At 40.0% G+C, this 15602-nt stretch overlaps 1 protein-coding gene across 1 annotated transcript in view; it reads right to left on the bottom strand.

The window, feature by feature from the left end:
* LOC145215598 (adhesion G-protein coupled receptor V1-like) overlaps window positions 1-15602 on the bottom strand; it is a 63348-nt gene that overhangs the window by 33490 nt on the left and 14256 nt on the right. The window contains exons 26-53 of the mRNA XM_080084312.1: window positions 14921-15162; window positions 14649-14790; window positions 14132-14351; window positions 13677-13826; window positions 13397-13612; window positions 12933-13075; window positions 12316-12536; window positions 11771-11962; window positions 11212-11415; window positions 10898-11027; window positions 10492-10631; window positions 9434-9628; window positions 8655-8881; window positions 8091-8263; window positions 7267-7526; window positions 6761-6950; window positions 6120-6379; window positions 5366-5586; window positions 4838-4965; window positions 4171-4415; window positions 3719-3871; window positions 3195-3408; window positions 2779-2898; window positions 2344-2538; window positions 1856-2095; window positions 1173-1385; window positions 782-1012; window positions 506-729 (exon numbers count right to left, since the gene is read on the bottom strand). Coding sequence (XP_079940438.1) covers window positions 506-729; window positions 782-1012; window positions 1173-1385; window positions 1856-2095; window positions 2344-2538; window positions 2779-2898; window positions 3195-3408; window positions 3719-3871; window positions 4171-4415; window positions 4838-4965; window positions 5366-5586; window positions 6120-6379; window positions 6761-6950; window positions 7267-7526; window positions 8091-8263; window positions 8655-8881; window positions 9434-9628; window positions 10492-10631; window positions 10898-11027; window positions 11212-11415; window positions 11771-11962; window positions 12316-12536; window positions 12933-13075; window positions 13397-13612; window positions 13677-13826; window positions 14132-14351; window positions 14649-14790; window positions 14921-15162 — 5489 coding nt within the window. The remainder of the gene's footprint in view (window positions 1-505; window positions 730-781; window positions 1013-1172; window positions 1386-1855; window positions 2096-2343; window positions 2539-2778; window positions 2899-3194; window positions 3409-3718; window positions 3872-4170; window positions 4416-4837; window positions 4966-5365; window positions 5587-6119; window positions 6380-6760; window positions 6951-7266; window positions 7527-8090; window positions 8264-8654; window positions 8882-9433; window positions 9629-10491; window positions 10632-10897; window positions 11028-11211; window positions 11416-11770; window positions 11963-12315; window positions 12537-12932; window positions 13076-13396; window positions 13613-13676; window positions 13827-14131; window positions 14352-14648; window positions 14791-14920; window positions 15163-15602) is intronic.

The following is a 15602-nucleotide window of genomic DNA, read 5'->3' as shown; positions in this document are numbered from 1 at the left end:
CTAAAACAGAGGAACCTCACGAGTGAAATGTGAAAAACCTCACGAGTGAAATGTGAAAAACCTCACGAGTGAAAAGTCGAATTGGACAAGACACAACAGCCGAATAACATGATTCCGAGATTTAAAGAAAAACTGGAGAACAATATTGGATACTGAAAAGACTACAATCAAATGTGGGTATGGATTATGGGAACTGTTGTATCTAGGGCAGGGGTGCCCAAACTTTTTTTAATGGGAGCCAATTTTTATCAGGTGAAGACGCCCGCGGACCAAGCTTTTTCCAAGTTTTTAAATGAAGAATTTAATAAATAAAGAAGTTCCAGAAAAGCAAGTCGCCACAACCCAAAAACTTAACCTAACTATAGCGGCCATACGCAACACAATTTGAAAACAACAGCCACAGGCCACTTGACATGCCGTCGGGAGCCGCATTTGGTCCGCCGGCCGCACTTTGGACAACCCTGACCTAGGGGGGAAAAGTAACAAACCCTTCTGTGCGACCCACCTCAGGTTCGCAGGTGAAATCCTCATCAATAACCGCATCCCTGTTTTGCGAGAAGACGAACACAGTGACTCTTCCGTAAGTCCCGCGATCCCGGACGATCCTGAGCCGTAACATCCCGATCCCTTCTTCCACATCAACACGGGAGGAATCGGCGTGAAATCCCACAATTCCCTTCGTTCCGTCGTTCGCGTTGATGACCACCTGTGCAAGGGAATTCCCCTCACCTAGAAACACCAGTAGGTGAATCCCCTGTATCGAAAAACGATCGAAACTTACTGATTGTCGGCGGAAGTATCGGTCTGACGTCATCACTGATGAGGTCAACACGAGTGAGGTTGACGTGGAAAATCTCATTCAACTCAGGAATGTCGTCATCAATTATTTGCATCACAATGGGCAGTGACGTAACTCCGTCATCGAAATCGACGAAACTTTGTTCGGCGTCGAAAGTAAAATCCTGCCCTGGGTCGGCTACTTCAATGTCGGGATTCAACGTAGACAGTGTACCTGTAAGGGAGGCGTTAAAGTTTTCATCACGGCAACGCAAAACTGTGTATGAAGTCACATTCAATTACCGGGTATGACGTCATAGTGCACTCGTATGACGTCACAGTCACTTACCGAGTATGACGTCATAATACACTCGTATCACGTCACAGGCACTTACCGGGTATGACGTCATAATACACTCGTACTCTTCCGATTGATCCGAACCTCCTGGAGATGAAGATGTCGATGTCTCTTCCTTCTTCCTCAACATCCACCCTCTGTGATGTGGGCGTTATCTGGAAGACTCCATGAGGATCATCGCTATCCTGGATCGAGATCTCAGCTATTGATGCATCGGGATCAATTTCTGCTCCTCCTGATGCCGGGATGTCTAGGAAGATTCAAACAAGTGTCAGCTGTTGATGTGTAAGGGAGTTTAACACAGGTGATGTACAAGCGGATGAACACAGAGTTTCAGGCGGGATAAGTTGCACAGACGCGATATTGTAAAATATTTGTAAACTACCTCGCACTCTTTTTTCCCCGTTTCCCTGTCATCCCGTTACGCTGTTATCCTGTCCCCTCATTACCCTGTTTTCCCTTTTCTCTTCTTTGCGTTTCCCAGTTTTCTCGTTTCCCATTTTTTCCATTTCCTAGTTTTTCCGTTACCCGTTTTTTCCCAGTTTTCCTTTTCCCATTTTTTCGTATTTTCCCATTTCCCAGTTTTCTCGTTTTTCCTATTTTCCCGTTTCCCAGTTTTCTCGTTTTCCTGGACTTCTCGTCTCCCTGTTATCCCGTTACCCAGTTTCCCTAGTCTTCGCGTTTCCCTGTTATCCCGTTTCCTCGTTTTCCGCAACTCACCAACACTCTCAGCGTTCCTCAGGACAACCCGGTATTCCTCCTTCACTTCTGGAACGGAGTCAGGAGTGAGGTGAAGATCAATCGATCCCTCCTTAACTCCGGATGCGAGGAGGAGCGATCCATCAGTGAAGTTGAAACCATCCTCTGGCATGTGACCGCTGACGGAATCAACCGACCATGACACCTGACAACTGCCCAAAGCTGGCTCCGTGCGGAACAAGTGAAGTGTGACGGTCTCGCCTGAAACAAAATGAAAGTTGTGGATGAAACTGAACACTTGGCTGAAGTCAAAGCTAGTAAATCGCACCAATAATCACAGATCTATGCACAATTCTCATCACAAATCAACTGCCTGACGATTGCCAGAACATTTTTATGTCACAAACTGCAGGCACTGTCACTTTACAATGCAAGCGGACAAAATCGTTTTTGAAAATTTAGGTAGATTAAAAAGATTTTCAAGACGCTTAACCAACAGACACACCCACCTTCTTGACCAATCAAAGACCTTGAATTTGATTGAAAACCGACAACACCTCCAACCTTGTCGTTTGCGAGAATCACGACCCGCGTTCGGTTGTCACTCGGACTCACAACAGCGCCACCTGATGGATTAGTGAGTAAGATTTCTATGTCTTCATCCGGTTCTGGGATGTCGTCATCCAACACAGTGAGGCTGATCACTGGAAAATTCAAGTGTAAAAATGTCAAGGAAATTATCAAAAGGAAATAAATATAAGCTACAGCTGCCAGGCATTATATCAATATAGAGCTCTTCTGATAAATTTATTTTTATTCCGACGTCTCGACGTCCTATGCAGATCGCCTTCATCAGGGTAAAAAATACTTTCCAGAAGAGCTCTATCAACTCAAAAGAAAAGGAGATTGCCAAGTTGGTTTGCTCCAAAAAAACTGGCTCTAACCTTTGCTGGTTTCCCCGTGAGCAAATTTCAATGTTGCGTCATCTCCTGTGAAATCACTGTTGCGTATCGCGCTGCCCCCGGCAACCAGCCACTCCACTGTGACGTCACCAACACTTCCACCTGGCAAACATGATCATTGTGACAACAAATCACAACATTTAATGAAAAACTTAACTGAAGCAGTTATTTTGATTAAATTACTCTTCCTGTCCGTGTATAACAGCGGTTCCCAAATATGGGTCCGCCAAGCGATTTTAGAGGGGCCGCGAGAAGCAAAATATACTTCCACAATCAAGCGGGGGCTTGAGAAAATTGCGAAGGGATCGTTATGATAAAAAAGTTAAAAAGTTTGAGAACCACTGGTGTATAGTGTTTCTAAACCACAACATTATCATGAAAACCTCATCTCATTTCACCTTTCCTCTCTACGACCATCTCAAGCGACAACATCGATCTCTCTTCAACTTCCAATGAACTTTTCTGATCCGGATTTGAACTTCTCAGCACGAAGACTCCATAAGGATGATCGTTCTCCCGGATGGTGACACGAGATGAGGTCGGATGCAGGAGCAGAGGAAGATTAATTTGATCCGATTCAACTTCCAATACTTCAACCGATAAAAGCTGGACCTATAGAATCAGAATGCAAACCGAAATAAAGTCTCAAGTCTCCTACTGCTTACTTTCTGACATGTTTGCATATTACTTCGAAACACAGACATCTTACTACCTTATTCAAATAGAATTTAATTTATGATCAGAAAGAAATTAAAAAAGCGCTTTAATGGATATCTTAGTGCCTTTTTCAAATAGAATTAAAAAACTTTGTAGCCAATTCGTATTGTTTTAAATATTGTTTTAATAAACTAAATTTATTGCTCTAATAAGAACTTTTTAATAAAAGAAATTTAAATAAATTCCCTGATATTTGACAACAAACCGTGAAAGCTTCATCCAATTCTGGTTCTTTGTCCCCCAGGATTGTGATTTCTATGTCGGCAAACTCCTGTCCAGCTTTTATTACCAACGATGCTCCAGTTATCGGGATAAAATCCATTCCAGATTTTGCTTGGGATTTGTACAAGTAACTTGCCTGGTGAAAAAAATAAAATGAAATTGGGATTTTACCTCAAGATTTGCGAACGTTTAAATTTTCAAGATATGTCATTATCCTGATGAAGGCGTCTTGTACAGGACGTCGAAACGTCGATTATTTACAATAAAACTGTTGGAAGAGCAATATTTGGTTATACATCATGCCTGGCAGCAACAGCTTATATATTGTTTAAATTTACCTTTAGTTTTAAGAATGATGTATTTCAATACCATTAAAAATATTTCAGTTGTTCTTACATAAACCTTATTTTTTTATTTTATTTTTTCATTTCCAACCTTGATTGAATCTTTCTCGAAGAACGAATATTTTGAAGTGCTGCGCGTCGGTGCAGTCGCGATCCCGCTAACAGGGGTGATTGTGATGTCACTGAGCGAGTCACGTGTCGCCCATCGACATTCGTAGGAGGAAGAGCTGAAGAGGAATCCTCCGCAGACCTTTTCACGGAGACAAGCCTCCGCGCACGTGACCTGCGGGTTCTCGGAAGATGTTATGTCCACTTGGTGGAGCTGGAGATTATCGTCTGTAATAAAGTGGACAAGATTTAATGGATAAGTAAAACCCACACGTAAATTTCACCCCGATTGGTCCACACATCTCACACTTGTGATAATACCACGACATAAACACGCGAAAATTCTTGGGTAAAAGTGAGGCAAGACGCTGCCAAAATTGTTGTGAAGATTTTTAACGTTTTTATCTTCGGCACAAAACTTGGCCTGCAATGTTGTACGGGTAAAGGGGGTTTCCCTGTACCCAGGTACGTCAGCACATGGACATGAGATCGAAAATTTTCTAATAAACTGATGTGGGAAACTTGCCAGTTGTTACTGTGTGTATCTGTATGCAGCACGACTTCACGTGGTTTTTATAAGAACAAGCTAATTAAACAACTGATTAGAGCATTTCTGCATCGGGTCACTTAAAGTGTTGAAACAAACTGACCGATATCTTGAGTGAGAATCGGTGGCAGAAAAATATCCAGCAGATTCTCGTCGTTCTTTAACATCTCCGATACAAGGTCAACTTCCGCGGTGCTGAAAACCACCCGGATGTCGCCGTATAATCCTCCACTGAAACAAGACGAAGTTTGGTAGTGAGTTTCTGCTATGCACGCATGTAAGGTGGTGGAGCAGATAAATACACGTGGAAAAATGCCGGGGGGAAAAGCCGAAACATGATACCCACTGTAATTTGCATTTAACCTCTTACAAAATATACAAAACAGAAATGCTTCCGTGTTCAGTTGTTGGTTTTCATATTTTTAGATATTGTAGATGGGGTTACAACAGGAATCAACATTCAGTTATTATATGTATCTATTTTGTAAATAAGTTAAAAAATGAAAAAGAACTGAGAAAATAATGGTTGAAATGTGAAAATAATTCACTCAAACATAATGATTGAGTGATGGCCACAAAATCTTTACAACATTTATGTGAATAAGGTAAAAAAAAATATTCTTCAGACTACCTTCTTAATATCCTCAAGGTAGCGGTAGAGTCCCCGTCCTGTTCCTGTGTGACGTAAGAAAGGTTTGACAGAGCAACATCTCCGTAAGGACGGTCGTTAGCTTTCACAACGATTGAGGCTTCACCTCTGCTTCGTTCAATGCGACCCTGATAACTCGCTTTGATTTCCATCAGTCGAACTTTCACGATTTCGTCAGCTTCAGGCAAATTGTCGCCGAGAATCTGAAAAAAAATTCAACGTTGCAACATAGAAATGTTTGGACAGATTATCCAGGAGTTTAACCAAGCAATTGGCAGTTGGATCTTCATCGTGTAAATAAGAAACGACTTTTTAAGCGCATTGAATGTTTTGCAAACATGAACATTGGTACGTAGCCCTTTGGAACAAAAATGGACTTAACTTATTATGTTTTCTCCAAATCTCGTATCAACCCCCCAAAAAGTTTGGCAAACTTGCGTTTTGTCTCGTCGCCTTTTTTCATTCACGTCGCTTTTTTAGTGTGTTTTTTTTTTGGTGCGCGACTTTAGAAGTCTGATACAGTTGCCGAAACGGGTGTTGTGAGCGTCACTATAATTCCTTTTAACCTTTTTTGTAAACTGTTAACTTTTATTCCGTTTGCATACCAAAAACGCTGATTCAAGTATAATGAAAACTTCGGCTAAGTACTTGTGTCCATGGTTTAAAATGTTTATGGTGTCCACCAAACACACAATTTCCACTTGATTATAAAGTTTTACAAATATCGTTATTTCACCTTGACCGTGAACTGTTGGCTCGTCTCATTGGATATAAAGTTAACAATCCCACTCCGGACATCGACATCCCCTCCGTCGTCGGCGGGATTCGAACCCAGAACTCCTGATGATGCAGCAGATTGTGCGGGTTCTACAAATACTTCCCACTCCGCAGCCACGACACTCCGTAACCCGTTCCTCCGGTTCACAGTGAAAATGACGGGCAGCTCCCCACCGACCTCTGGTGGCTCATCCACAACTGTCTCATCAACAGAAATCTCTGAAAGTCAAAATAATTTATGTTGTTGGGAAATTACAGTTTCTTTGATTAAACAAATGGTCCTCAACTCGTTTCAGGCCATAGATCACAAGCTTAATTACAAAATATCGTGGACCAGTCCATTGTTAAGTAAGAATAAAGCATTAATTATTTCGTAGACAATCGCATTGTTAAGTAAGAATCAAGTTAGACCGGCAATTTCAAGAAAGTGATATAAAATAAATTTAGTCAGAAATATATTGATTTTAAACGTCCTGTGGACCACCTAAAAATTCATTATAGACCACAAGTGGTTCATGGACCAGCGGTTCTGGATTAAACCCTTGTGCATAACTTCCAGTTTACAACAAACATGAACCAGACAAACTGTGGAAGAAATACCTAAAGCTCCGTACGGATCATCCGATTCGTCGATTGTGACGTGACAACTGACATCGACGCCCGTTCTAGCGCCTCCAGTGGCACTATCAGGTAGCAACTGAACCGTGAAATCCTCGGCGAGTTCGGGAGTGAAATCGTTGACAATACGAAGCGGGATCGGCTTAGAAGATTCGCCATCCAACAAAGTTACCTGGAAAAGTTTCCGTCATTTGCAAAGATTTCTGGCATTTGTATCTTTGTTCTGTTGCAACTTTACTTAAATCAAGTCTATGTATGTGGAAATAATTCTGTTGTTGTAAAAAGCGTTGTGTGTGACGTAACAATAGCGAAACAGAATTTTTATTCAATTTGGGCAACCTTTCAACCGCGTCATTTGTTTTGGACAGGTTCGATGAGTCCAAATTAAAACAAGTTGAAAGAAATGCTGGTTCAACCATCAACATTAAATTATTTCACCAAACCCCAACGAGCAAGAAACAGCCTTAGTTTCTGAAACAGACAATCACCTCTGATGCGATGAGATTATAATCTTCCTGTGATCTTGCCAACCCGGGAACAACATTCAAACCCACTGTGACGTCACCAAACAAGCCCAGTTTCCGAACAACGCTAATAAATCCCATTGTGACGTCACTATCACTGACGTCTTCCTTGACTCGAATCGAGGTGGTGCTGATCTCTAGCACTCCGTGCGGCGAATCATTCTCGGCGATCACAACTTCCATCAAAGTTTCGTTGTCGGAACCGACACGTGGAGAGTTGGGGACTGTGGGGGGAAAAAGCGGAATCGAAACCCGTTTTACGAAACCAGCGGAAAACACGGAACAAGCGTTTCATCAACCAGGTTGCATAACTACCAAATCTGTCGTTCAACTGGTGTTCAACTTGTATATTTGCTGACGTTTCGCCCACCAGAACGGTAGGTATAAGTTTTTGGAAAACAACAGCATTTTTTATAGCATGTAACCAATAAATGATAAACTGAAAGCAGTTCACGCTATTTCGACCTATGAGGTCTCATCAGTGCAGCTGGTGACGAGAGATTGTCCGTATTGGCTACTGTAGCCATCCAATGGCAGTCCAGTTTATTGGAAGTAACAGGGTAAAAAGCCATGCCTCACCTAGTCTGTGTGATGCCACAACTGGGCATACACCACAGCCGATCTCTCGTCACCACTGATGAGACCTTATAGGTCGAAACAATGTGCACTGTCTGCAGCTAGTATTTTGTTTAGCATTACAAAATTTGAACGACAAGCTGAACCAGTGGAATAGTTGCTAGGCATTATACAGCTCGGCAACATGCAACGTGCACTAGTTGAGGCAATACCTGCAACTCCTGATGAAACCAGCTCAGCAGAAATTAGTTGAACAAAGAAAACTTCCTCTGTTTCAGGTGTGACGTCATCAATAAGAGGTATTATGACGTAAGAAGTGGTGACATTTTCGTGGATCAAAATACTGTCCGACGTGTTTTTAAAATCCAAATCGGCAACAGCAATTCTGATGAAAGAAATAGTATAAAGAAATAAAAGAAATGGAAAATCATCCTCCAACAAGCAAATGCAAAAATGTATTCCATATGCACAAGTACTTTGCCAGTCATGTTTTTGATAAAATGCAATTAGATTTTATTTTTTAGAGAGTATTTTAGACTTGGCAAACGATAAGTAAGCAGCAGACAGCACACAATGTTTCGACCTAGGAGGTCTTATTAGTGCAAATGTAAATACAGCAAACCTTGGTTAACACTAGATTCTAGACCCATTTTAACCAAAAAATTGTCCGGATTAAGTGAAGATCCGGATTAACCGAATCCAGATAAACCGAGGTTTACTGAAGATTTTAGATTTTTTAGACTTGGTAGAAAAAATTACCAAACCGGTCAACTTACCCTACATTGGAAGCATTCACAGTTGCAGTGTCGATTGTTTTGTAATAAACTCTGATTGTTCCGGCTTTTCCGCCCATCCGCTTTACCGTGAGATTTGCGAAACCAGCTGATTCATTCGCTGACACGGATGTTGGGCTGAACACTAGATGTCCTCGCGGATCATCGTTTGCGCGAATCGTTATGGAAGCTTTCACATGAAAAGCTGAACCGAGCGAACCACGAGTGACCTGAGAAAAGGTTTGGTTGGATTTCATCAAAATGAAAATTGGGTAAGGATTGTAAATCGGCAACGAGATTTGCATATTTCTTTCGCGGACAATTTCGTAACTGACAAGTTTTTATTCGACAAACAACAAATTTATATAAAAAAGCTGTTGCTGCCAGACATAATGTATAGACAAGTATTCCAGCAGTTTTTATTATTAATAACGTTTCGACGCCCCATACGAGCCGCCTTCACGTCAATATATCCCACTGATGATTGCGTCTTGTATGGAAGTGTTCGGCAACCGCCGAGCCGCGAGGAGTTCGTTACTGTGCCTTATAATTCCAGGGTAAATGCGTTGAATCATTTTCCCATCCATTTAGGCGTTTTTATCTCTGAATATTAAAAATGTTTTGAAGTCCGGTCCGCGATAAAATTTCAATTCTAAAAACGGCCCGCAGTACAAAAAAGGTTGCCGACCCCTGTTGTATAGGACGTCGAAACGTCGATTTTTACAACAAAAACTGCTGGAAGAGCAACAAATTAATAATAAGTTTTAACAAAATATTCTCACCTCTGTAAGCTGAATCTCCTTGCGTTCGTCAAACTCAGGAACGTCATCAGCCAACACTTCTATTTCAATATATGCTGATTTTTGACCTTCACTGAACTCAATTTGACCTTCAAGCGGTGTGACGTCATCATCTTTATTATTGCTGACTCGCCATGACACAGCACTTTCGCCCAAGTCGCCTCCGCCTCTGACAACCTACAAATGAGAAAGAACTTGAGGAGTGAGTTTGAGCAAAACCAACAAAAAGTACTCATCAGGAAATCGTGTATTTTTCAACGGCTACAAGTCATTATTAATTGTAGTGAAAGTGAATGGCAAAATGGTTTCATGACTAACTTCTATAGCAGCGGTTCCCAAACTGGGGTCCGCGGTCCTTTAGGGGTCCGTGAGGCAATGTTGGGGGGACCGCGAAGCGGTTGAAGTAATTCTATAATTCTCAGTTTGTGCCACTCAATAAGTTTAAATCAAAGTAGAATTAAAAATCGAATGCCTCCATTGCTAAAAAATAGCCTTTATTGCATAACAACTATCAAAAATTCAATTGTTCGCGCACAAGCGTAATGCTTTTTGACTTGTCTGTGATGTCACAAGTTGTCTTTGGATGATTTCTTTGCGTAACTAGCTAAAATCCTGCAATCAACTTACGTTTTTATGAAATACACATTTAGGCTTAAGGACCGCGAGCCCTCGAAATAATGGCAAAGGGACCGTTTTGAAAAAAATACGAAAAAGTTTGGTAACCACTGTTCTATAGGGATGGGCCGAGCCGAGCCAGAACCCGGGTACTCGGTACCGAGCATCGCTGTTTTTGATGCTCGGTACTCACCCTAGTTAAGTTTCATACTTATGCCCTGCTAACAAATGAAACTAGTGTTCGAATGGGTATCCAGGAACAAAAATGTCTGTTTTTTTATGGGTTAGTATAGTGGAAAACGCATATCCTGGGGCCTCTACACCATCGAGCATTAACGTGAAGTGTTCGGTGTTCGACCAAACGGAACATTCGCAGATTCGGCCCATCCCTACTAACTTCGTTTTAACAACACCATGAATTTTACCTGCAGTTTTGCGAGTTTGGCTCCATCTAGTGGCTCGTCCACATAGAGATCTAACGAACTTGAGTTGAACTTGAACACTCCGAACGCGTCATCTGATGGTTCGATGACAACTTTCGCACGGGAGGCGTTGTTAAGCGAAGCTTGGAATAAAATAAGATAAACAATAGTTTTCAATTTTCAGTCATTTTTTTGTTTTTGTTAAAGGCTTATTGTTTTTTATATCTTTGATGTCGTTGTCGCAGAAGCAGTTGTTAAGGCTTGGAATAAAATAAAGTTAAAAAATAGTTTTAATTTTTTTGTCATTTTAATTTTAATTTCACTTCTATATACAGGTTCATAATTTGATCTTTATGGCTGTAATGTGATTGTCGCAGAAACAGTTAACCAGTTATTTTCAACAACCAACCTCCACCAGTAGGTGATGACAAAACAACGTAAAAATATTTTTCCAGCTCAGAAACGTCATCATCCAACAATTTGACGTCAACAAACGCATGACCTTGACCGTCTTCCAAGGTCAAAGTTCCAGCAGTCGACTGCAAGAAAATAGATATTATTCATTAAAAGCAATGTTTAAAAAAACTGCTTACAGAACTTATTCGAAATACAAAGCTGTCAATTTTAAAGGCAATATAATAAACTGATAACTTTCAGTTTCAAACGTTTAAGGAATTTCTCTGAGCAAACTAGACTCAATTGATTCAGCCAATCAGGACAAACCTCGAAGTCACGTGGTTCTTGGTGTGAAATCGCTGAACCGTCACGAGTTCTCCACTCAACTGTCACGTGACCAAACCAACCCGCCGCTCGGACGACCATTAAAGTCACGTGATCGCTTTCCTCTGTGACGTGGACAATAGGAGGTTCTGATGATTCCCGAATGCTTCCATTGTCTTGCGAGGTTGGGGGTCGGCCGTCATAAAACTAACAAAAAAATACCTCAATGCACGTTTGTAAAATATCTTGTCATATTTGTACACAAGATACCTTAATATACAGACAAAGGACTTTCGCATATTTTTATCAATCTTTTACATGACTCAAGTGTATATAAACGGGTGTAACTGATGTGGCTCTTATTCATATCACTGATGATGACATGAGCATTTGCCGAAACGTTTGAACAACAAAGCATGTCGCTTTTACGTGTATTTGGGCCGTTATTTTCATCATTAAACTTATGAATATATCCGTGTATAGTGTTACAAAATGATTTAATTATTTAAAAGCAGTAAATTCATGATCTTTGTTGCAAAACTACGTGAATGGGATATCGCACCTGCAGAACACCGTTCGGTTTGTCGTTTCTTCTAATTGTAACAAAAGTCGCTTCATGATCCGGATCGACCGACGCCCCGCTGTAAGGAGCACTGCTCTTCACGCCATCGTGTGGTAGAGCCTCAACAATAGTGATGTTGTGGATTTCGTCGATTTCAGGAATCTCATCGTTTCGAGTCCACAACTCAAAGTACTAAACGAGAAACAAAAATGTCAAGAATTACTTGCATTAATTTCACAAACACGTGGAGGTATGTGAAATAAAACGTGGGCATTTTATTGGGGAAGCGTTTCGACAAAACCATTGTCATCATCAGTGAAAAATGCGAGCGGAAACAAGCGTGTTTAGCATCGATGGCAATTTTGTTTTCGAAAAACTACTCTTAAAGTGCCTTGTGTACCTGCGTGAAGACAAGTTTTTCACCCAATATATGTTTAACACTGACAAACTTTGTTAACAGCCGATAATTTCGGTTTCAAACAAATAATTTGGTAATTTACACAAACAAAAGAACTTATGTAATACATCACAACTACGCCATCAACCTGTTCACGCTCCCCGGATAAAAATTCGACTTGTCCTTCAAAATCAGCGAAGTCGCCGTCGTCATGGTAATTTGTTCCTGCCCGCCAATGTACTGTGACGTCACCATTGCTACCGAGTGACCTTGTGACGTAACAAATCACGCTTTCGCCCTCTGTCACGTGGTCGGGTTGACACGGCTGAGTGAATCCAAACAATCCATTTGAATTGTCGCTCTTTAAAACTGTCAAAATACTTAAATCGATAATCATGAATCAATAATAATGTATTTGAAACTTTCCGCATCTGTGCTATTGTCTCATATTCAGTGGTGGGATTCAGCTGGTTCGCACTGGTTCTATAGAACCGTCTTACGAAATTTTATGAGATCAGCAAACCGGTTAGCATTACCGGTTACTGTCAATAGACTTTTTGTAGAAGAATTGGCTGAAAAATATGACTTTTGTGATAGAACCGGCTGACAAAAAAATTGAATCCCACCACTGCTCATATTGTTTGACAAGTTTTAATTAACCCCAGTAATTTTGTTCAGAAAAAAGGAAAAATTCACTGACAAAAAAATCAGCTTAAAAATTTCGGGCAGAAATAGAGTTGTTGCCATGCCAACATGTGAACCCACCAGTAATTTCACTTGTCATGTTTTCCATGTTCACTTCAGCGCCTCCAGTGGCGTCAAGAAGCAACAAAACAAAACTTTCGTTGGTTTCAGTTTCAGAATCGTCAACCGAAAATATTGAGATGTTTGCGAGTTTTTCACCAGGACTAGAAGAAAATGTGGGAAGAGATTAAATTGATATTCTGCAAACCCAAAAATTTCTGTCCGAAATCATTTTACAACGTACAGATTTTCACACATACTAAAGTATCTCAATTGTAAATATAAAGTCATTTGAAGACCTTTTATGCTTGGCTTTTGTTCAAACAGTTTATAGCCTAATATCACAGATTTTATGTATCAAATTTTTAATGCTGGTTTTAAGCATCACGTTCCCATGTTTGTTAATATTAAATTTAATATTTTTCATGTCTTCAAAAATATTTTATTTCCGTTTTAGGGTAAAAAATACTTGACATATGTTCTACCTGTATTGGAGGTAACCAGAAATAGGTGTGACGTCATAATGAGCATTGACATGAAACAATTGTCGTATTTGAACTGGAGACAATGGGGACAAATAAACCCGAACATCTTGCATTATTCCTTCGTATGTGATGTCATAATCTGATGATTGTTCTGTACCAACTCGCACAATCGTATTATCATTTGTTACGTCATAAAGTGGATCTGTATTGATGTCCCTTTTGTAATAAAACATTTTTTTTGTTATTTGCACTAAACAATTAACAAACACAGAAATCTTACAATCTGCCTCTCTGTTCTCCGTCAATGTACGAAACCACTTCGCTACCGGTGTACGTCACCACTAGATGGTGCCAGTGAGCGTCGACAATCATGACGTCACGATCGAGAAGAATTTTCAAAGTTTTAACGTTTTCGTGCAAATCGTTGGGTCTGATGAAATAAAAAACGTTAAAACTTAATCAATGCTTGTAATTGAAACTAAAAGCCGGAATCACCCAGTCCGTTGCTTGGTGGATGAAGACTAATGAGCCTTATAGCAATAGATGTTAGTTCAGAAACACTTAGTCGTTCATCATTTGGTTCTATTTGTATAAGATACTGATGATGCTGTAATAGCGAAATATATATTTCTTTAAAACCAAAGGGTGAACAACTAAGTGTTTTTTCTGAACTTACATCCAAACCAAATAATATTAAGAATTTTATCAGTTAAATATATAAAGTTGTCCACAAACCTATATCTGAACAGAACTGTTGTTTCGTCATCATTTATTTTCACACTGATTGAAAACAACAAAGTTTGATTTTGATGTTTCGACACCAGAGGCAGCAGAGTCACAGATTCTTCCCCACTCCCACCAGAACCGGTTTGATCCAGTTTCAACCAGATTGAAAAACTGAATCCACTTTGCTGAAAACTTGGCTGGTCGGAATTTCCAACAACAACAAACGAACCTAAATGTGATGCAAAAAAATCTTACAAGAAAATAAAAAAATGGACAAGAAAAAAATTACCGCAATATTTTGACAACCACTTAACATAACACAAATATATTTTAAAACCCAAAAAATCTTTACTGATTTTCTTAAATTTCCTGAAACATGGGAACGACTAAGAGAATTTGACATGAAAACCAAAACAATCGACAGTAAAACAATTATCGTAATATCGTAATACACCTTGAACACAAAAAATTTGAAACCAAACATTTTTTGCTGATTTTTACAAATTTCCCGGAAAGTGAAACCGACCTTTTTGAAACTTCATTGCAAAAGTGTCAGAATGTTCGCGTCCAGTTGTGACAACAGCTCCACCATGTGGTGTGGAAGACAGCAACAAATCCTTGCAGCGAAAAGCTGGAATCTCATTGGCCGGATAAATCTCCCACAAGGTCTGGAAAACAAATGAAAAGTTTGCAAACTTAGCCCTTAAAATCAAATCAAAATTACTTTCGTTTCACAACAAATCAAAAAGCTCATCTGGTTGAAAATAACAGGTGAAAAAATGAAAACACGGATCTCACCTTTACATTTCCGTCAGTTCCCATTCTCCGTTCAACTTCCACAATTGTGTGATTCCGCATTTCCTGAATTTCCTTCTCTTCCGTATTTTCCACAATTTCCGCTGCTTCCCTTTTTTCCACATCCTCAGCAATTTCCGCATGCGAAGTCCCAACAGAAATCCAGCCTTTGGGAGAGTCGTTAATTTCAACTTTGATTTTCACCAAAAGTTCGCTTGTGTTCGATGAAAGTCGAGGTTTTCCATCTGATGGGGAAATACGTTGAAAGTCACAAAACACTTTCACGACATCCACGATAAAATAAGGTTTTCCGGGGAAAATGCTAACTTATGTTAAACGAATTTGCAGTCTACTTTAACACTATTTGCCACAAGGCAAGGTAAGCGCTGTCCATGAATTTATCTTAAACCATGCACAAAAATGTTTCATCAAACTCTTTCTTGAAACATTGAAACATACAAACACAAACAATGAACAAATCTTTGACACACTACATTCAAACAGGAATTATTTCATATTCAAATTAGGGCATTGGGTAATATTAGAAGTTTATGTAAATCTAAAGCTTTTGCATGTCAACCACTACATTTGCAAGGCGATAAGGATCATCCAATAAACAATTGTCCATGGATTTATCTCAAAAACAAACCCATGTTAAACATATTTGTAGTTGACTTTTACATTT

The sequence above is a fragment of the Phallusia mammillata genome, chromosome 2 (assembly GCF_965637545.1).
Source record: "Phallusia mammillata chromosome 2, kaPhaMamm4.hap1.1, whole genome shotgun sequence".
NCBI lineage: Eukaryota > Metazoa > Chordata > Ascidiacea > Phlebobranchia > Ascidiidae > Phallusia > Phallusia mammillata.
Note: the sequence above shows the minus strand (reverse complement) of the source record. Positions and strands in the feature narration are given on the sequence as shown.